This window comes from Symphalangus syndactylus, chromosome 4 (genome assembly GCF_028878055.3).
Source record: "Symphalangus syndactylus isolate Jambi chromosome 4, NHGRI_mSymSyn1-v2.1_pri, whole genome shotgun sequence".
Taxonomy (NCBI): Eukaryota; Metazoa; Chordata; class Mammalia; order Primates; family Hylobatidae; genus Symphalangus; species Symphalangus syndactylus.
In genome coordinates this window covers 84,522,848-84,545,369 of record NC_072426.2, presented here as the reverse complement: position 1 = coordinate 84,545,369, position 22,522 = coordinate 84,522,848, and the positions used below count along the sequence as shown (strand labels likewise).

General features: G+C 44.1%; 1 protein-coding gene across 6 annotated transcripts in view; it reads right to left on the bottom strand.

The window, feature by feature from the left end:
* Nucleotides 1-736: 736 nt before the first annotated feature.
* The window catches only part of VSTM4 (V-set and transmembrane domain containing 4), a 102,473-nt gene continuing 80,687 nt past the window's right edge, over nt 737-22,522 (bottom strand). For 4 of the 6 annotated variants that reach the window (XM_063638067.1, XM_063638065.1, XM_063638064.1 and 1 more), the window contains one exon: nt 737-6,127. In XM_063638067.1, the coding sequence (XP_063494137.1) occupies nt 6,114-6,127 (14 nt within the window). In that variant the 3' untranslated portion in view covers nt 737-6,113. The remainder of the gene's footprint in view (nt 6,128-22,522) is intronic. The other 2 variants (XR_010120519.1, XM_063638066.1) reach the window with 1 other exon arrangement.

The window sequence follows — 22,522 nt, the reverse complement described above, 5'->3', positions numbered from 1 at the left end:
GAAACCACACATGGGCTGAGGGAGAAAAGAGATGGAGGAGACCCCACAAAGGGGAGGATTGGGTAGCCCCAATCCTTAGCTGAGCCAAAGATCAGCCCTGCAAGAGGTCAGGGTTCCTCCAGCCAACAGGAGTGAGGGTGGGAGCAGAGAGGCTTCCTGGAGCCAGAGTTTAGTGCAAGGGGCAGTTTTAGGGTTAGAATGCCTGGGAGGTCGCCAGGCTGGCAGATACCTTTCCATCTCCTTAGTGTGCCCAGCTTCCTCATGATGTTCTCTGGGTCCATTGTGGGCAGGACACTGGCTTAGGACTCTCTCTAAAGGCTCCATCTTTTGTGGACCACAGACCCCTTTTAGAAAACTGAAGAGAACATTAGACCCTCACACACACAACACAAATATCTGCATAAAAATTCCTGGGTGTTGTTGGCTTCCCTGAGGTCCATCCGTAGACCCAGGAGTCTGAGGTACTAAGTGTACACATAAACAGGAAGTAATCACCCTGGCCGCCCCCAGCATGTAGAATGCTGTCATAAAGGAAAACAGAACGCTGATTCCTTCAGCACAGCCCAGAACCCCATACAGACCACCTACTAATGAGCTTTCTCCTCGTTGTTGATGGAGGACGCCTGTAATAAAGTTTAATGTGGAAGAATAAGGTGCATTTAACCAAAGCTGTAAACATCTCTAATTATATTTAAAACTGTAGAGTGCAGTACATTAACATTTAACAATCAGACACTAAATTGGAGTGACGCTAATAGCGTTGCGTTTATTAGAAATTGGGCACCAAGTCGTCTTTCACCAGTGACAACAGAAGGAACAGAAAACCTCCATGGCCACCCTTCCCCACCACGCTGTGTGTTCAGGAAGAGTCTTGTCCAAATCCCCACCCGCTGAGAAGATGAGGATTGCTCTGGGGAAAATACACTCAGCAGACCAGACACAGCTCATCGCCCACGTCTGTTAGCCTTGTGCACTGGGGAATGTTTTTTTTTCCCAGAGAAAGCAAGCACTTTTAAAAAGGAGTAATCAATTAATTCAGAATGAGCAAAGGCTCAACCTCTATTCTCCCTGCCCTCTGCAGAGTTCACACCCCGGAGCCCTTCTTCCTTTGAGAGACCCCTAGGAGCAGCTTTCTCCTGGCTCTCCCCTGCTGCTGTGAGTCACTGTCCTCTGATCTCCAACTGGATCTCCTCGCCTGCTGCATACCTGCCAGCATGGATGTTCCCCACTGCTCAGGCCCAGCCCTTCCCCTCCTCAATGCGCAGGCAGCCTCTCCCGGGGAATCTTGACCACTGTCAGGGCTTTGGCTGTGACCTATGCCCTGAGGACACCCCCTTTCCTGCAATGAGCACCAGATCCATGTTTCCAACAGTTTACATCCTTGCCACTCAAAGTGCGGTTCAGGGACCAGAAGCATGGACATCCCTGGGAGCTTGTTAGAAACTCAGAATCCCAGGTCCTATCCCAGACCTCCTGAGCCAGGATCTACACTTTTTTTTTTTTTTTTTGAGACGGAGTCTCGCTCTGTTGCCCAGGCTGAAGTGCAGTGGCACAATCTCAGCTCACTGCAAGCTCTGCCTCCCGAGTTCATGCCATTCTCCTGCCTCAGCCTCCCAAGTAGCTGGGACTACAGGCACTCACCACCATGCCTGGCTAATTTTTTGTATTTTTAGTAGAGACAGGGTTTCACCGTGTTAGCCAGGATGGTCTCGATCTCCTGACCTCGTGATCCGCCCACCTCAGCCTCCCAAAGTGCTGGGATTACAGGCGTGAGCCACCGTGCCCACCCAGGATCTACATTTTAACAAGATCTCGATGATTTGTGCGTGCATTAAGGTTGAGAAAGCTCTAGTCTACATGCATATCTATCTGGACATCCCACAGCCACTCTAGCCGAGCATGGCCATGCTGAATGCAGACCGTCCCCTAGACCACGAATTTCTGTTTGGTTTTCCTTCCTGATGAACAGTTTCTAACCTGTGTATGGAGATGGGAGTGTGGTCTGGAGTGGGGTCAATGTCCCCACCATGTGGCTGCTTCACTTTGTAATGGGCTCCAAATGACACAGAGCTGGGTCACCTGGGTCTCACTGCAGTCTCCTGGAGCAGGGACACTGGAAAGACGTCATGTTCCACAGGGAAGCCAGCCTAAGCTTTAGGCTGACACAGAAAGACTCCCTCCAGCATGCAAGTGGCATGGCTCTTTTTTGTTACCACGCTGTTCCCTTCCACCTGTTGGTGCCAGCGCCCCTCAGTCCTTCTCTGGTCGTGCTGGTGTGCCTCTCCAAACGTGAGGCCTCCCTTCCTTAGGGAGAGCATCATTCCTGGAGCCCTCCATTGGGAGCTCTCCATTGAGAAGGGCGTCTTCAGAGCCCAGGGTGGGGCCCACTCAGGCAGCAGGACACACAGTGCAGCAGGGGCTCAGGGGCTGCAATGCAGCCACTGGGTGTGCCCTAATTGGGCACCCTGGGTACGGATATCAGTATTTTGTTTGTTTGTTTGTTTGTTTTGCTTCCTGTTCTGGGAAGCAACTTTGATGCATACTGTATTCAAATTCTTTATGCAACCTGACTGGCTTGACCAAAACCAGGATTTAAACCGCAATTAGAGAGTTTACGGAAGAGAAGAGTCTGGGGATGTTAGGGACTTGGGTGGAGTCCTGCCCTTCCAGGACATTCTCCTCCCTGCTTCTTGCTCAGTGTCTGTTGCCTTCCAAGGCTTCTCCACTAGGCAGGAGTTGTGGCAACAGACAGATTTGTTTCATTCCAGCTTCACTGCCCAAGGCAAAGATGATTTCTTTCTCCCCAGGATTTTGATTATTCCAGGGGGCCATGTGCATGCCTGGGACCATTTCTGGCATGAGCTCCATTCTTGGCTCAGCCTGGGTTACAGTCCTGTATATCAGAGGCTGTGATGAGCAGGGCCATGAATAATCCCCAAAGCGAGGGGGTCTTTGGGCTTATTGCTGTGTGGGCCAGCCCACATTATCATACATTAAAAATGTATTTTCTAAATGCCTCATGTTGTCTTCACTCTCACAAGAGTCAGGAGGTGGGAGGCCTGGCTTTTCCTTATTTTCCCCGTGAGCTAACAGAGTGGCGGTACATTCGTAAAGAGGTGACTCTAAGGAATCCCAGGCCTCTCCTCCACTACGGCTGCTTCAGGGCAGGCCTCGGGGCTTTGGCTTGGCAAGACAGTTTCACCCAGGTGGATGTCCCTTCATACCTCCCGGCTTCCTGTGCTGACTCCATGCCAACCATGCCAAGGCCAAAACTCACCACCAAATCTGAGAGCATCTGCTGTCTGCCTGAAAGAAGCCACTGCACTCTAAGCAATGGGTTCATACTTGTTTTAACTTCATTAAACATTTAAGCAATGGTCCATTTTGAAAATTACTCATATGTAGTTTCTGCCATTGATGCCTTATAGTGAAAACAAATTGACGAACTTTCCCTAATTTCTATTTCAATGATATGTGATATGTTTCCCCTTATCTTTGGAAATGACAATGCATGATTAGTGGTCCATGGATAAAGAATGAATGAGTGGGCACATTTTTTTAAGCTTACTATGGCAATAATGTCAATATATCCTCTCAAACAAGCACCAGATACAAGTCATCCATTGCTTCCAGTTCTGAGCACAGCTTGGGTGTTTGCTTCTGGAGATAACAGTGGGACCGGCTCTGCCTGGATGCTGTCCATAGCTTCCAAGATTCCCCTGGGCAGCATTTTCAGTAGGAGGAGATAACCTGCAGGTCCCCATTCACACACCTTAGTGTGGATTCATCCAGTGATAACCACAATTTGGGAGAAAGAGGCTGGATTCAATCTACAATATAACAATGACTGGTTTGACTCTAACTGGGAGCTACCAGCTCTTAAGAGCATGTGTTCGTGGTAGAATGTGTTCCTGTCCATGCATAATAACCCTAAGCTCTCCTTGGATTTAAGTGGGTGGGTTTGGGGGTGAATGAAGTTCACTTCCGTTCTGTAGAGGCCTAAGGGGCCTGGGAAGATATTACCCCCTGGCCCGTTGCCCTCTTCCCACCATTTCCTTTTCATGTGCCCCCTCTCTTTCCCATTTGGCACCCCCAGAGCCCCACAAACCCATAAGGCTCTTTGGGCAAATTAGGAGATCATCATCTGCCCTCAAAACACTACACATCTGTCAGAACACTGCCATGATAAAATTAAAAATCCCTGTGATAATTATGATATAAATGGTGTGCTAACCATATATCCTCCCCTCCCAAAGAGATGCTCAAAGAAGTTCTAGTGAGTTCTTCCAAACGGGTCTTTCTTCCTCAAAAGCTGCATGGTTTATTCACTGCCTTCGAGATCTGGCAGAAAGGGAGGAATGAGACACAGGTGTCATCCAGAGACGGTGAACTTCCACTTTGTAAAGGCAGACCGGTTTGCTCCCAAAAAATAAATATCTGCTTCCAATTTGGACCCTTTCCAATAAACCATAAACTCTCATGAGTCTTTGGGAACATTACTGTAGGGCTAAGTTGGTGGACAAATATTTGGTTTTTAAAGTTATTGCAATGAAAGCCTTAAATAGTGAAGAAATTTTCATTTTGAAAATGCAGACTGGCTTTAGCATGAATATCAACACAGAGCATTTGTGTAGCAATTTATAGTTTCTAGAACTGGCAAGGTTCATTATCCCATTTTACCCTCAAGAATTCTATGGGAAGTTAAGTCATCTTTACACAAACATGGAGTCTGAGGTCATTAGGGGATAAGAAATTCAGCCAAGTTCACACAGCTATATAGAGGGCACAACTCATACCCCAGCTGTGTTTAAAATAGATAATTTATCATATATACATGGTCCACTACATAGTCAAACAATTTCTATAGTGTACAGTAAATAGCCACCCAGACTATACTCACATCAAGAAATGTCCTCAACAACACAGTTGACAGGATGGTGCTTTCAGAATGGATCCCCTGCCAGTAAGTCCAAGATTCCTGTGTCCCAAAGGTCCACAGAGCAACTTCCCCATGCACCCTGACCCCCATTCAAACCCATTAGAATTCACACACAAGGTTGCAATGGGCAAGGCACTTGGCAAGAGGAGGGTCTTCAGAACACACTTGCCAGCTTGGCGTGTACTTCCCACTCTCCTACCCTGAGGGCACCTGGCAGCAGACACCCTCAGGCGCTGAATCAGAGGTGATTGAGCTTGGCACACAGTGAAGAGGCCCATGCGCTCCAGTGTGTCTTCTGATGGCCAAGGCCTGTGCTCCTTTGGAAAAGGGTGAGTAAGCACTTCTTAGAGAGTGTGTTTCTCTATCAGTACAGGTCCACCTTGTGAAAGGGCTGGAAGCCCTCTAGAATGGTGTTCTTGTTCTGCGGCCTCAGGGTCTCATAGGTGGGCACCATGGCATTCACAGACAGACCTTATACTTCTAGTCAGTCTGCCCCTCTGGCCTTAATCTTCAGGGTCAGTGCATCTATTTAAAACAAGAGATGCCATCTCAGGTGGTGCTGGCAATCAGCAGTTGGCTGTGGCCCTGGCAATGCCATCTGATCCTTGGAAAACCAACATATGTGCCATCTTACAGCTGGGTCCATAATGGCATTTCCTCTAGCTATATACTGTGAGCTTGTATCATGGATACAGGAAGAGTAGAGAGTAAAATTAGGATTTAAAAACAATTTTAAAGAAAACCTGGGGAAAGAAGAGAAAAATGTGAAGGGGTTTGGCTCAGCAGAAAATCTCCTTGGCTGCTCTCAGGATCAGAATCCTTATGCTCAGGGCTCAAACCCAGGCACATCTTGTCCTGGGAGATCTGTCAAGAGCTGTGGCCCCTATTCTTCTGGGGAGAGCAGCCTTGTACTCTTCGAAGGCACCCAGAATGCCGCTGAAAAGGGGCTCCCCACCACTCAGAAGGCATGAGTGAAAATACAGACATAAGGGCTTTGTCTCCAAGGCTTCATAAATCACTGGGTGGCAGGTATTAAATAGAACCTTGGAGGAGGACGCTGTACTACAGCTTGTTCTCCTCGAAGAGGATCTGGGCGTAGACAGTGCTGGTGGGGGCGCCTTTGGCAGCCCGGTGGGGTTTGATCAGCTCCAGCTCGGCATAGGTTAAGTTTTCCTCAGCAATCTTTGGCTATAAAAGAAAAACAAAACAAAACACAATTCTAGCTGACCACAGGAGTTCTACATCACACATTCATTCATCAAACATGCATGTTCATAGCATTTTGGGATTCAGAGAGGGATAAGTGGACAAGAAATTTAAGAGGCTACATAATATCCAATAACATAATTAATAAGATAGATCTCACTGTCTTCTATAGAGCACTATGTCCTGCAGTGAGATCCTGCGATTTGCTTTCAAGTTGACATGAAACACTCACAAATAAATGACTAAACACAAGGCTAAAATAAAACTTTAATGCTGAAGAGTAAAAATAATGTAACTAATGGTCTCTGATCAAAAGGGAAATATAAAGGTGGAGATGGAAACAAAAGAATTCTAAAAATTAATAACAACACTAGAATGCCACCACCTAGAAATTTTTGTAAATGACTTAGTATGAAACTATAATTTCAAAATATCTTGAAAATAATGCTAAGGAAAATATTCCTTGCCAGAACCTAAAGACTATGTTTGAAGCAGTGCTGGGAGAAAACCATGGCCTGAAATACTTATGCTAAACAACATGAATTAAGTAAGTCAGGCCTCCAACTCAAGGAGTTAGAAAAAGAGGAATAAAATAAAGAACAGCAGAAGGAAGAACTTCATAGAAATAAATTCAGACTGCATAAATCACCAGTAAAACAGATAAACTGAGAAATAAATTAATCAAGATAAAAATGGAAAAAGCATAAGTGAATAAAATAAAAAATAAGATGAGACATAAACTAAATGAAGGAAGTTTAAAAATTTTTAAACAAGACAGTTTGCTGAATATACTGAAAAAACTTTTAAATACAGGATAGAATGCATAATTTTCCAGAAAAATAGAAATTATAAACATTAACTCCAGGAAATCTGAATGTACCATCAAAAAGAAGGAAGGAAAGAAAGAAGGACGGAAGAAGAAAGGAAGGAAAGGAGGAAGGAAGGAAGGAAGGAAGGAAGGAAGGAAGGAAGGAAGGAAGAGAGGGAGAGAGGGAGAGAGGGAGGAAGGGAGGATATCATTTATTAATACAAATTTTAAGTTAAATTTACTCAGAGAGAATGAAGTACATTAAAAGACAGATAATCATATTCAAGTTTATTTTATTCCAGAAATGCAAAGATGGCTTGATATTAAAAAGTCTATTAATATAATTCATAATAGTAATAGATCAAAAGAGAAAAGGTGTATGATTATAGATGCTAGAAAGATACTTAATACAATTAAAAAATATTTTTGTTTAAAACAATTTTTGAATTAAGTAGGTGTAGACATATATTTTCTTAATATGATTAAGGAACATTATTAAAATAAAGAATAATTGGTTATTCAAATCTAGTGATATTACCAAGTAAACCTAAAGGTTATTTTTCAACAAATGCTGTTGGAATACTTGGACAGCCATTTGAGAAAAAAAAAATCACATCCTTATATCATTCTTCACCCCAGGTTAATTCCAAATGAATTAAAAATTTTAATGTGGAAAATAAACCTATAAAAGTACTATAAAATAGGTGGGGAGTTTTTTAAAAATAGCCTCCAAGTATGGAAATAATTTTAACATACAACACAAAACCCAGGAGCAATGGAAGAAAAGATGTGTGTACATTTTCATGCTACACATGGCAAAACAGTCTCTAAATAAAATTTTAAAAAACTGAAAAAATGAGGAAGATATTTACAGCTCATATTAAAGGGCTTTGCAATTCCACAAAGATAATAATCAAGTTTCCAATAGCAAATTCAGCAAAGGACAACAGACAGGACCAGCAGTTCATGGGAAAGAAAAATGCAAGCATCTCGGACACAGATGAAATGATACTCACCCTCTCATAATCAGAAAACCGACACTTAAAGTCACACTTAGATATCATTTATTTGTCTTTCAAGTTGCCAAACATTAAAAAAAAAAAAAAGGTTGACAAAACATAGAGGTTCTCTCCCGTACTATGGGTGGGAGTCTTTCTTGGTACAAGCAAACAACTGTAAACACTTAAATAGGTATCAGTAGGAGATGGGGGCATTCGTGTAATGCAATATACGGTGCAGTCTTTAAGAATGAAGGAGAAGCTATATGTGTACTTTATATTTCACTATCATATCCTGTGTAAATACGCATGTATGCGTGTATGTAAGTAAATATGTGGGTACATATTTTACAAACTTAGAAAATCCTGGGAACTCTTGGCACTCGTTCAGAAAATGGAGAGCACATTAACCATGGCTCTTTCTAGGGAAGTAACCTGAACAGCTGCAGGGAGACCCAGCCTTCACTGTGTACATTTGTTGTTACCTTTTGGATTTTGTAGTAGGCACACGTATTTAAACAATGCATTAATTAATTTTAATCCATAATTAAAAAAATAAAAGTTGGTCATGAATTTATAGTCACACAGTCATTTTCATTTAAGCACCTCTGCTCTTTATAAGGATGTCAGACTTAGGGTTTTTTGGTTTTGGCTTTGGTTTTGTTGTTGTTTGATTGACTTCTTAAAAAAAGTCTGTATGCCTATTTCCTGGTTATCTGGTGGAAATTCCAAACACCTAAACCATCTTCATTCAATTTAAGTTTCTTAAAAAGAATGCCAAAAGCAAAACACTTCTTTTCTTTTGAGATGATGCACCCCAAAAGGCACAGGAAGTAATAGACAAGGAGAGTTACAAAGAATTGCTTAAGCCAGCACCTCTGCTGGGGGTGACTGCCAAGTGACCTAGACGAATTGTCTAGCAATTTTTCAATTTCAAAGTTAAGAGCATTTATAGGGATGACAGCCTTCTGCTTGCCTTTTGACACCAGAAGTCTTTACATTGCTTCTTAGCCATCCATATCTTACAAGCAACAAAAACCCTGTTTACATTCTTGCTTTTCGGTTTAATTACATTTCCCATTATAATGATTCCATTTAGAAATGCCACGTGTCCTCAAATAAGCACACAAAACCCAACTCATGTAAATTTTAGCACCAAGATTTATGAAATCATATTGTCCAGGTGTGTTATTACATTACCTTGAAATTGCATTGTTTTCTAGTGTAGATTATCTGTTTATTCTTAAGTTATTCCATTATGTTTGGATATGAAAAATAACACTAGCTCTTTCAATACAGGTCACCAGGCTGACTTGGCTGATGTGTTGTTTTCATACATTTTTATGATGTTCCTATAGTAAACATAATTTAATAAAGCCAAAGCACACTAAATAAATAATTGCATCTAGAAAAGCAATAAAAACAAATAAAATTAGTACTTTCATAAGTGGAAAAGGTACTTCAATTACTGCTACAAGCAACAACCCACCATAAAATGTGTAGAATCATTTCCCTTATGCATATTTCTGGAATATAATAATTTGATTGAAGATATGAGGCAGCTCACAGGAGGCTCAGAACTGTGAAGTGTATAGTTTCCAAGATAAGATGCATAATATCAGTCCTTGGCATCTTTAAAGAACCTATTGTTTTTCTGGCATGCACACTTGGCTATCACCATCAGCCACGTGCCTAATTACATTTCCTAGCTTGTTTAACTGGAAATAAATTCCTAATGGCCAATGAAAGGGGCAAATGTATATTCCTCACTGGTTTTCACCAAACTACGTTTCTTTGCACTAATGTTTCAGTGGAAGGTTTAAGGCACATCTGAGGAGAAGCTTAGAGAAAATTTTTGGCACATCAGTAAGACTAGGTAAACTAAAAAGCTGGTGGTAAAACCAAGAGCCAGGAGCCGAAAGCAGTGGTTAAAGCAGGTGGTTGCAATGGGGCACAGCCTGACGAGGAGCCTGTTGCAAAGCCCCACCTTTACTTCAGATGATTCAAGTTTACTGCTATCTTCAGTAGACAAACCCAAACTGGATTTAAGCTAGGGAATCACTCCCAGCATCTCTAAAAATGAATGAGGAAGCACTTCTGTTAATTTCCTGATAGACACTGCTCTCAAAATGACTCTCTTCAAGCCCCTACCCTAGTCTGGGGGATGCAGGGAGTACAGAAGGTTGTGGAGTGTTAGTACAAATTGTGGAACTCAGGATAGAAGCTTCAACAGTGTTGAACTGTCTATTCACAAATACTCTTATGACTGTAAATTCCATTGAAAGCCTCAAGGAAACTGCTTGAAGGAGGAGTTCCAGGCCTCAGACCCAGACCGAGTTTTACATTTATATCCAGATGTTGTAATCGCTGGAAAACAGGCAGCAAGAGTGAACCAACTGCTGCTGGGAAGTCCTGGCAGAATCCTTTAGAAAAAGCCCTAGAACATTCTAAATATGTGAGAAGCAACTCGGCCATTTCCTCTCTTCCAGGGCTGTTTGGTTTTACTTTATTTTCCATTTCACCTAACCTGTGGTGACTCCTGGTCAGATTCTCTTTCTATTCCTCAAATAAAGGCCTGGCATTTGTTGTATTCAGCTGCTTGGTATCTTGTGTGTCTCAAACCCCTTGTTTCATGGGCCCTTAGTCTCACTTTTTATATCAGAAAACTACCAGCCAGGGAGAAAACTACCAGCCAGTGAGAATCCACAAGTAATTCTGGAGGGGGATTCTATGAGCAGGCAGGGATGGAGGGTCAGATACAGGCACGTACTGATGCATCAAAGGAAGGCTGTGATAAAGGGAAATTCTTCTAACTCTCAGATCAATGAAAGTGTTCGCAGAGAAGAGGTGAGGAGAGTGGCTGAGGCTATCGTCCTGGGGCTGACAGCAGATCATGGTGCAGGAGGAATTTGGATCTTAGTTTAAAGGTCAGCTGTATGACCTTGGGCCAGTTCCATCACTGGAGCTCAGAGATAATAATACCTACTTTGTTGGATGATTATGAGGATTGAAATGAGGTCTATGTAATGTTTTGGCCCAGCAGCTGCCCCATAAAAGGTGCTGAACATGTGTGTGCTGAACAAATCAATGTTTCAGTGGCATCACCTCCTCTCTAGGGTCAGCTAAAATAGCACGCATATGTGCACGTTGTGAATGCTTCGTAAGTTAACAAGAACTTTGTGAACTAAGTGGCCCTGGGTATCTTTTGACAGGTAAGGAACAGATTCTAGGAAATTAGTTGTTACGGACTGAATCTTGTTCCCCAAATTTCCCGTGTTGAAGCCCTAACTCCTAAGACCTCAGAACATGACTCTATTTGCAGATGGGGTTTTTTAAAGAGGTAATTAAGTTAAAATGAGGCCATTAGGGTGGGCCCTGATCCAATTTGACTGATGTCCTTCTAAGAAGATGAGGACACAGGCACACACAGAGGGAAGACCACATGAAGATACAGGGAGAAGGTGGCATCTGCAAGCCAAGGAGAGAGAGAGAGGCCTTGGGAGAAACCAACCCTGCCAGCACCTTGAGCTCAGACTTCCAGCTTCCACAACTGTGAGAGAATAAAGTCTGTCGTTTTAAGCTGCCCTGACTATGTGACTGTGGTGTTTTGTTATGGCAGCCCTAGCAAATGAATACATAAGTCAAGGTGAGGACAGAAGAGAATGGAAGAAGAGAAAATAGCCTTCCTGAAGGGGAGATGAGAAGAACTACCTGACAGGGTGGGAGAATATTTGAGATTAAGGCATTTATGTCAGCAGCAGAGCACCCTCCCCGAGACAAGGCAGGGGACAAAGGTCTGATACATTTACCCCTGGTTCAGTGAGAAGCAGGGCTGGAGGAGAAAGGCTCTAGGACTTCCTCACATGGTACCCAGCACACACACACCTCCCATCCCCAGCTTCCTGGCCTGCCATGGCCAGGCCTTGGCCTTGACCCTGGGCTGCAACAGATCTGGCTGGGTTGCTGGCAGCCCATGCAAACCTCCAGCTTTCTGGAAAGAGGGCAATGGTGACTGCCGTGCTGACTGGTATGAAGCGCACCTGGCTCCAGCAGGGGAGGGAAGCTAACAGAGGAAAGCCACCCAGGTGTGGCTGCCTCCATCTGAGCAATGCACCTGGCTGCCAGGTGACCGGCATACGGGCTAGCTGCAGGACATTTCTGACCTCTGAACTGCACCCGGGGCCGAGACAGATCCTGCAGTCAGCTGAGCACACAGAGGCTGTGAGTGCCAAGGGTCAGGTTGTTTATGCCCCCAAACCTTGTGTTCCATCTGCCATTCTGCAGCTCTCTCTGAAGCCACTTTTCTTTTGTTGCCACATTTCATGCTGGGGATGTAAAGAGAAACAAAATGACACGCAGAAGCAGCCCCACCTGAGGAACAGACTGGGCTGAGGTTTCAAGGTAGAAGACAGAAAAATCCTACAGGAAAGGGCTCCTTGCCCAGGGAAGCGATCATACTAGGTCTGCGTGCTCAGACTTCCCTGGGCACAGTCTCACTTCTTCCAGGGAAAAACAAACTAGATCTTAAGACAGAGAGGCAACGTGAATAAAAACCAAGGCCAATCTGCTCAAGATGGTAGAGAAAACAGACTGAGGAGCCTAGTGTCTGCCGCCTCAATGAACCACTGGACTGGCCCTGGGTCTACCCAGGGTCTCCAGGTTTAAGTGACTGAGGGTTGAAATTCACCCCATGCTCAGCTCTCCCAAGACATTCTGTGGGGCGAGAGTTGTTCCCACCATGATGGGAAGCTCTTCTATAAGAAGTCTATTAAGATAGGTGCCTTTTTGTAGTCTACCTAAAGGTGCCATGTAGATGGGCAGTGGCCCTGGACTATGCCCAGATATCTTGTCCTAAAACACAAATAAAAACCAATCTGTTTCAAGATAAAGTGAAATACATAAAATAAGCCAAGGCTTTGGGAATTCACACTACCAGGGCTAAGCAGAAGTGACTAGATGTTGGGAGGTGGTGGCATTTCATCTCTGGGTCCCACCCTGCCATGGTGGCAGCCTGCTGCCTGCTGCCCTCCATGTGGAAAAAGAGGGCCCAGCTCATGGTGGGAGAGGATGGTGGGGCTCAGGATGTGGGTGTTGACAGGAGCAGGGCTGGGCCAGAAGATTTATTCCCTCACAGCAGAGGAACCCGCCGCTACCTGACTCAGGGATGTTTCTGACCTGGTTCTCTAGCAATGAATGCCACAGGTTGCAAAACCCTGAGGGAAGGTGTTTCTTTACATTGCACATCCTATGACTGCTGAAAGTACCAAGCCTTACACTACGGATGCAAAACAGCCATGTGATCCGCTCAGTCCTCCTTCCAGGCTCCGAAACTTCTCTAACAAGGAAGGCGAGTACAGGTTTCTGTTTAAGTTGATCCCCTCTGCATGAACTCTTGCCGGTCACACACAAGGTGGGCCCCTACTCCTTCAAAACCCACCAGGCCCTCTGAATGCCCTGACACTGATGCCATTGGCGACCACACTCTCCTGCACTCACTGCACCTGTGATGTCCTCTGACTCTGCACAGCGAGCTACTGGGATTCTGCCTCGCCCTCTCTAATGACCATGATCACCATCACAGAACTGCTTCCTGGCCAGTGAAGGAAGGCATTTTCCAACAAACTAATGATCAACTCATTCATCTATACAAGTAACATCTAAGAATGTTCTAAGCATGTATGTTTCTGAGCTATGTTCTCAAACATGTGCCAGGCCCCCCACACTGCACGCATGTTCACCAACATGCGTCCACAGACTCAGCCCTAGGCTTACAGTTCCACTCACGCCTCCTGCTGTGTCTCCGATGACGTAACAGGGGTTTCTCAAAATTTTATTTTATTTGTTTCAAATGACATGGGGTAAAATTGACTTTTTAGGTGTCCAGTTCTAAGAATTGTAACACAGGTATAGATGTCTGTAACCACTGCCATAGTCAGGACTCAGGACAGTTCCATCACCCCTGCATGCCACCCCTCTGCAGTCCCACCTTCCCTCCAGCCCTGACCCCTGGCAACCACAGATCTGTTTTCTACCACTATGGTTTTATCTCTTAGACAAGGTGATGTACAAAGAATCATACAGTGTGTAACCTTCTGGGATTGGCTTTTTTTTTTTACTGAGCATAATTCCCTGAAGATTTATCCCAGTTGTTGCAAGCAACGATTATCTGCTCCTCTCTGTTGGTAAAGAGTATTCCACATGCTGTCGCTAGCCATCCACTCACCTGCTGGATGACTTGTGGGTTGTTCCAAGTTTTTAGTGGTTATAGAGTTGTTATAAACATTCAAATATAGGTTTTTGTGTGATTTTTTCATGTCTCTAGAGTAAATACCCAGGAGTGGGTTTGCTAGGCCACATGGCAAGTTATATTTAACTTTGTAAGAAACTGCCTATTTGTCCAAGGTGGACTGTTTTGCCCTCCCACCTGCAAAGCATGAGCGTTTCAATTGCCCTACATCCTTGTCAGCACTTTTTTTTCTTATAGCCATTGTTCTAGGTGTCAGTGGCACAGTAATTACCTTTTCCTTATGCTTAAGGAACTTTCCAGTCCTAGACTTGAACTCAAGTGCTCCTGGATGGCTTCTGAGCCAGATTAAATTCTCACATAGCACAGTTTCCTCTCAGAAGCATTAGGAAATGATGATCATACAGACCAGGTTTAAAATGCAGTGATGAACCTTCCCGGACTCTGGGCATCGCAAAGTGAGTTTGCAAGTTTCAGAGCTTGCAATGGCCTGTCTAGCCTTCTGTTCTGCCAACAATGAGGTGCTATAACAGCAGGTAGCAGCCTCTGGGCTGAATCTCCCACCTCTAATGCAAGCCCCTTTTCCCCCAGTTTGAGGGTGATAATCATGGAAAGTATGTCCATGGGGAAGAACTATTTGATTTGGCTAATGTGAGAACAGTCAGCCTCAAGGAATTCTGAGGTTGTGCACCTTTCTGGAAGATAACACACCTTAAGCTCTTAATGGGTAGTTTCTGAGTATATCATTTTGTAGGTGTCTTTTCATGATTCAAGCTGGAAGTTAACATTTTTAACTAAGAAAGAGAGATTTAGCATTCTCTTATGCAGACTCCTGCAAAACAACACTTTTTCACAGAGATCACAGTTAGAAATGTAACTTGAATTAAGTCACAGAAATAAAAGAAAAATGCAATTGCAGCCTCTGCAAGGTCTCTCAATGTCAAAAGTTCAATTGGGTAATACCATTATCACAGCAACAGATCAATAACTGGGACATGGAATGTTTATGCTAACGTCACCTTAGAGTTTAAAAATGTGACTGCAGCTCCACAGAGCTGCACTATCAGGAATCTATTTACCCACGAGAGAATTACCAATTACCAGGGGCAGACTTCCTCTTCTACCTGCAGGATAAGCGCTCATTTTTTATTCAACAGAGTAACTGGTAAAACAAACTCTCCCCTAACAACAGCCACTGCACACATAACTATGGCCACCAAGGAGCTTGAGGCTGTGCATTCAGAAACCTTGATTTGACAGAGGGTCCTCAATGGGTCTCCATAGGACCCAGCTCAGGAAAGAAAAGTATGGCGTGAAGCCTATCAGTCCTACTATCATCGACATGCCTTGGATATGAACTTGACTTAATCTCAAGTACCATGGGTGCTGATTGGCAAATTTATTTAAACCTATTATGGAAAGAGAATAAAGAGTTCTATGGTGTACATGTTAAACAAAAATAAACAAAAGAAATGCCTTTCCAAAACAAAGGACATAATCCAGAAGTGGCTTTGGGAGGTGGCAGTGTGTGGTGGCTGAGAATCGGTCCTTCTGAGAACAGAACTCAGAAAATGCTAACTAATTTTCACCATCTCGCTACATCCTCATGCCAGCCTTGTGAGGCAGGGCCAGTGATTACGGAGTCTGGATTACAGGTGGTGTCTGGATTCAGAGCCAGTCAGTACTTCCCAGATGCTCATGGGCAGTCCCAGCCATTGCAAGTGCACGCTCAGAGGCAGTGTCTATGCTGTGATGTGAATGCCTTGTACCCAGGTGAGCAGACAGGCAGACAGCAGTCCCTTCCCAAGAAGTAGGCCTGGGATGCCAACAGGGAAAATAGTGAAAAGCCCTTGGCATGAATTGTTTGAGGTTTTGGAACAATCCCACACCACTCAGTAGGCAGTATGAGCTCCAACTAAAGGGGAAGTTGCGGGAAAAGGGAACTGGGCCCATCCTCATCAGAGGCAGGAGCCCTGGCTTGGGGTGGAGAAACACAGGACTTGAGGCCACAGAACCCAAGACTTCCCAAAGACAGAAACATGGAGCTGTCCCTGGTGTGAGAGGGTGATGGAGGGGAAGGAAAGAATCTCACTGGAACACCTCCAGGGGGCCCTGCCCCCCTCTGCACAGCCTCACCCCCAGGTTCCCAGTGCACCTCTGGGTGGCATGGGATGCAGGCCACAAGGCTGCAAGGCTCTGCTTGGGCCAGGCTGTGTGTGGGGTGGCAGCAGACCCCTGGGTGGAGCTGTCTGCTGGATAGGTGAAAATATGAGGCTGAGTATCCAATGGCTACTGAAGACGTCCAGGGGCATTTTCAGAGGTAACCATTAGAGCCACCACCAGGTCTACTCTCACCATCTCCTTGGAGCGGAGGCCACTGGTCCACTGGGACCTCTGGCTCTAGCAGTATAACTCATAGTAGATCTTCACTCAGATGTGAGGGCTAGAATCCAGTTGTACTCCCAAATCCAGCATTCTGCTGTGACTGCTGACTTAGGTGTGCCTTGACCCAGGGTCCAGAGACACATGGGGCCTAGGCACTCTCAGAGGCACCAAATGCCCCACCTACTCTGCAGCTTCAGGTATAAATGAACCTTGAGATCATATCTGGTCAGATTCCCCCTCCACCCCACCTCTGCATGGTCACCCAGGGACTGAGGGCCAGTCACCCAGCGTGCTCTAGGACAGTGGGAGGACTGGAAAAGGTCTGGAGCTCAGGAGAGATGTCTTGGATGGATATGAAGACGTGCACTTTAGGTTGGATAAACTCACTCAGAAATCATGAGCAGGGCAAATTCACCTCAGGTCCTTGAGTCCAAAAAGTACACAGGATGTTCAGCAAAGTGTGTCCTCAGAATGGATTTGACATGACAGAAAGTCACTACCTAACTGCTTTGAGGACAGGCAGAGGTGACCCCTTCGGGAGCCTGCTAAGTCTGGCATAGAAAGACCCAAGGCCAAATATTATTGGTTCAAGTTTCTACAAGTTATCAGACAGATAGATGCCTGTCAATTTCACCAACATATGTTTTGGAAGCTAAAATGTGATTATAGACAGTGTTCTTGGGGAGAGTCCTAATACCTGGAACTTTCGAAGTCTCACAGCAACTGCTCCATGGTCTAACATGGTCATTCATTTCCTCTCCCCTGTGGTCCATAGATGTTTGAATTCCCAGCTGCCTTTCAAAGGACTGTTACTGGCAGTACTATTCAAGAGGATGCTTTTGCTTAGAAAAAAGGGAGCCTTTGGTTATCTACTTCAAGATAACCAAAGGCTTGATGTTCATGCTGAGAACTTGCAAATTTGAACACTCTCAATATTCTGATCAACTGCAATCTTTAACACTCTCTTAGACCAATCTAATTGTGCAAGGACCTGCTTAGGAACATGTGCTCTCAGAGACAGGAAGACTGCCATTTACTAGCTGTGTGACCTTGGACAAGGTACTTAACCTCTTTATTCCTCCATTTCCTTATCTACAAAGTGGGACTCATAATAGTAACTAGCCAATAGAGTTTTTTTGAGGATTAAATGCATTAAAACATGTAATGTGCTTGGAAAAATACCTCGTAGGCATATAGTAAATGCTATACAAGTGTTTGATTATTACTATTGCTACTATTTACATTATAGATGATGAACAAGTATTGTTTAAACAGTCCGTTGCTTTGAAATATTTACAGGTAGAAAGAAGAAAACACTTTGATATATTTTGGAAAGTATTATGTGCTAAACGCTAATGAACACCACTGTGTCTCAGGCCAGGGCCAAACATATCTGGCTATTTTATTTTATTTTTTGGTAGGAAAGATAATCCTTCTAAATAATAAGTCAAACCATGCCACTCACTGCCCTGCACACAGTTCTCCAGTGGTTTCTCATCACATCCTGAATCCAGAGTTCTTATCAGGATATCAGCATGGATAAGGGTCTTGATCCTTCATGACCTCATCCTGTGCCTGCCTCTGACCTCGGATTTCTCCACATGTCCCTCTTGCTGACCAGGGCTCCAGCCACATGGATCTCCGTGTGTTTCCTGGACACACCCCATATGGCACTGTTCATTCAGAGTCCACTTCAGGACCTTTGCCCAGGCTGTGTTCTCAGCCCAGCCTGAGATGTTCTCCCCACAGAGACATGTGTGAGATTCCCTCACTCTCAGGTCTCTGCTGAACTGTGACATCCCCCCCATCGAATGCAGCCCCCAACCCCCAGCTCCCCTTGCCCTGTTCTACTGCTCTCAGAGCACATATCACTCCTCGGCATTATAACGTATCATCCATCTGGTAGCCTTCTGTCTTCCTCTACTAAAGAATGTGACAATAGCACCTAATATTTACTTAGTACAACAACTAGTCTATGTGGAAGTTACCCTTATTATCGTCCTCATTGGACATGTGCAGAGATGAAGGTGGAGAAGTGGCAAGCATGCAGCCAGCAGCTAGTGAGCAGCAGGGCTGGTGTAGAGCCGGCCTCTGACCACATCACTGGGCTCCCCAAAGGCAGTGACTCCATAGCTTATTTACTGCTGCATCCAGAGCCATGTGGATAAAAGTTGACAACAGGCTTGACATGAAAGAAAGCTCTGATGTGAGCAGTATTTTCTGATTTTCATGTGTGACTACCCTTACCACAGCTAATTTCAAGGTGCCAATGTATGTGCCCCCTTTAGTGGATGAGAGAGGCTCGAGGATGCTGCTGGCTGCAACTTCAGCTCCTAGAAAGACATCTGACTCAGGCAGCCATTTTTGAATGAATGAATGAAAAAGACAAAATGAAACAAAACCAGTCTGATACTGTCTTTTAGCACCCCCACCCCCATCTGCCTGGCCTCAGGAATGTAGACAGGGAAACTCTTCTCTTTCCAATGAAACTCTTTCTTTCTTTTAGCTTCTCTAGGGGTTCCACGACAACACTCTACCAAGAAGCAGAACACCTGGGTTCTGCTGCTTGGAGTCATCTAAAATCTCCACATGGCTTTCAACTTAATAGTTTAAAATACAGGTAGAAGATTGATCAATATAGAGAGAGAGAAAGACAGAGAGAGAGAGAGAGAGAGAGGATATCTTCCACTGGGGAGGGTATGAGAAAGTGGTCACTCTGATTCTTTTTTTTTTTTTTTGGTGGGAGAATAAAATTGGAAAATACTTTAGAAAGTTAATTGGGCAGACTCTATCAAAATTTAAAATGAGGCTATACTTTCACATAATGATCCCACTTCGAAAAATCTCTGCTACAGAAATACACACATAAAGTTATATGTGAAAGGATGTTTACCAAAGCATCCATTCTAAGAGTGAAAAATTAGAACAACCTAAATGGCCAAGAGTTGCATACTGGTTAAAGAAATGATGATACTGTAACACTTTGCAGTCATTAAAGAATGAGGTAGATCTATACGTACTGAGGTAGAAAAATGTGCCTGAGATATTGTTAATGAGAAAACAATTCAACCTGTGAACACTGTGTAAAGAATCATTCCCATTTTTAGGGAACTTGGCACACAGAAATGGATTTGTCAGAATCTGTAGCCATGACCCACACTAAATGTGGGTGGACTATATATACATATTGGGAATATATAATAAATACGGATCTACATTTGTATATATAAAAAAATTTAGAAGAATATATGCCAAACTCCTGACAGGGATCACTTAGAGGAATAATTTCACTTTCTATTTTAACAAATGGAGATTCTGATTACCGGCCTACTTCTCTATCACTGTCCAATGAGGTCAAGACATTAAACACCCTGAAAACCCAAAGACTCAGACTTTACCGAGTACTTTTGACAAAAGGCATCAGAGCTCAGAGTGCAGTGGAGAACAGGGATCTGTGGCCAAGTGCCTGGTTGGAGCAGCTCTGCCATGTCCTAGTGGCAGACCTTGTATTAGTATTTACCTTCCTGTGCTCCTCTAACTCATCTGTGAAATGAAGACAATAAGAGTTGTCTCAAAGTTAAAGGAGTGCTTCTCCTGGTAAGCACTGGAACAGTGTCTGCACGTGGGAAGTGCCATGGAAGGGTGAGCATTATCATTATCATCATCATTACCACTGCCATCACCACCATCATCATCACCATCCTCTTCATCATCACTACCATCATTATCACCATCACCATTACCATTATCACCACCATAATCACCATCATCGTCACCATCATCACCATTACAATCATCATTATCACCATTATTACCAACACCATCATCATCACTATCATCATTAATATTACCATTATTATTACCATCACTGTCATCACCATCATTACCATTATCATCACCATTATTGTCATCACCACCACCATCATCACCATCATCACCATTACCATCACCATCATCATCATCACTACCATTATCACCACCATCATCACCATCACCATCACTATCACGATCATTATCACCACTATTATCACCATCATCAGTACCATCATCAATACCATCATCATCATCACAGTAGTGTTAGGTCATAGACACGATGTACAGGGCACAAACCAAGCATTAAAACCAAATCTAAAATAGCAGTAGGTATGCCTGCTTATTTGTTAAATTCATGTTGCATGCAATGTGGGCAATGGGCACATATGACTGAATTAATAATTTTTATTCTTCAGCTTTCTATGAACACTCTTATGGTAAATTTATGAGGCTGTGTCTTATTGTCTTTTGGTGATCACATGTACTCGTTGGAAATTCATAAATTTAATTTTAAGAAGTTATAATAATAAATTAGAATTGATTCTGGCTAGGAAAAAATATCTCCTTAAATGCACCATCAGTTTGTTGTGAACTCAGAATTTTACATAGAAATTTTCTTCCTGATATTTTGGGTGCCTAGCTTGATGTTACAGATATGTTGATGATGTTTTTCTTTTCTTTCTTTCCTTTTTTTTTTTTTGAGACGGTGATGTTTTTCTTTCTTTCCAAAATGGCACTTCACTTCTAGTATTCTCCATGTGGGATTGAAAAAGTCTTTTAATAACTCTGAGGTACTCTGTGCTCAAAACTGAAGTTTTAAATGAAATAGTCTTAAGAAATGTGAGCACAAATGATATTGTTTCATGAGATTTCAAAAAAAAAAAAACACAGATAAAAAGTTTTTAAAAATATTTCCCAGCAGTGCAATGATCTCAGAAATGAAGTGCCCAATAACGGCAGCAAATCAGCCATGCTGAGATGGAAAACAAGCTACTGCTCTGCAGGGAGGGACAGTCCCTGCAGGCACGTAGGGACAGCGTGCCCCGGAGTGGAGCCCCACCATGACACCTGGGACCAGGGTGGGCTGCACAACCAGGAAAGGCCACCCATGGGCTGGCCTGCTGGATGTACAGGCCTGCCTCCTGCCTAGGCCATCCTCCAGCCCAGCACATCTCCCGGCACCTGTTCACCTTGGTCAGGTGGCTCCCGGGCTCATGCTCCTGCCTCTCTGGCACCTTGCCCCCTGCCTGTCAGTGCTCAACAATTATTGAAGAATGAATAAACAGAAGACTGGGAAAGCAATGTGAATGAATCAGTGATGCATTAAACAGGAGAAGCACATGGTCCTGAGGGGGCCAATTCCAAAGTCACCTTCCTTCGCAAAGCACAAAGCCACATTACCCTTCTAGAACAAAGTGGGGCCAACTCTGTTGGTAGCAATCTGCAGTAGGATTCCCTTTGTCTCCCAAAAGGGAGGCCTAAGGAGAGCTTAAGGAGCTACCCAGTCTTAAAACATTTCTTGAGGCCAGGCGCAGTGGCTCACACCTGTAATCCTAGCACTTTGGGAGGCCAAAGTGAGAGGATCGCTTGAGGCCAGGAGTTTGAGACCAGCCTGGGCACATAGCGAGACCCCAGCTCTACAAAAAAAAAAAAAAAAAAAAAAGTTAGATGTGGTGGCACATGCCTGTGGTCCCATCTACTTGGGAGGCTGAGGCAGGAGGATCAGTTGAGCCCAGGAGTTTGAGGCTGTAGTGAGCTACGATCGCCACTGCACTCCAGCCTGGGCAATAGAGCAAGACTCTATCTCAAAAAAAAAAAAAAAAAAAAAAGACTCCTTGAAAGTAACTGTGTCACTTAGCCCATCGTCAACAAAATTGGAGCCCCAGTGAATTTCTATTGGTCTCTGACACAGCTGAGAAGCACGTGACCTGGTTCTTGCCAGGCAAGTGTTGGCAGGGGCAGGCAGTAGAGGCGCCTTGGCACTAACTGCATGGCCTGCAGGGAAAAGACAGCCCTGTGTCAAGGTTAACAGACTTCCTGATACAGGATATTCTCACTTCCAGTGTGGGAGAGGTATGATCTTGATCACATCCGGCTTACCGAAGGCCAAGACACTTGCTCTCTCTAGA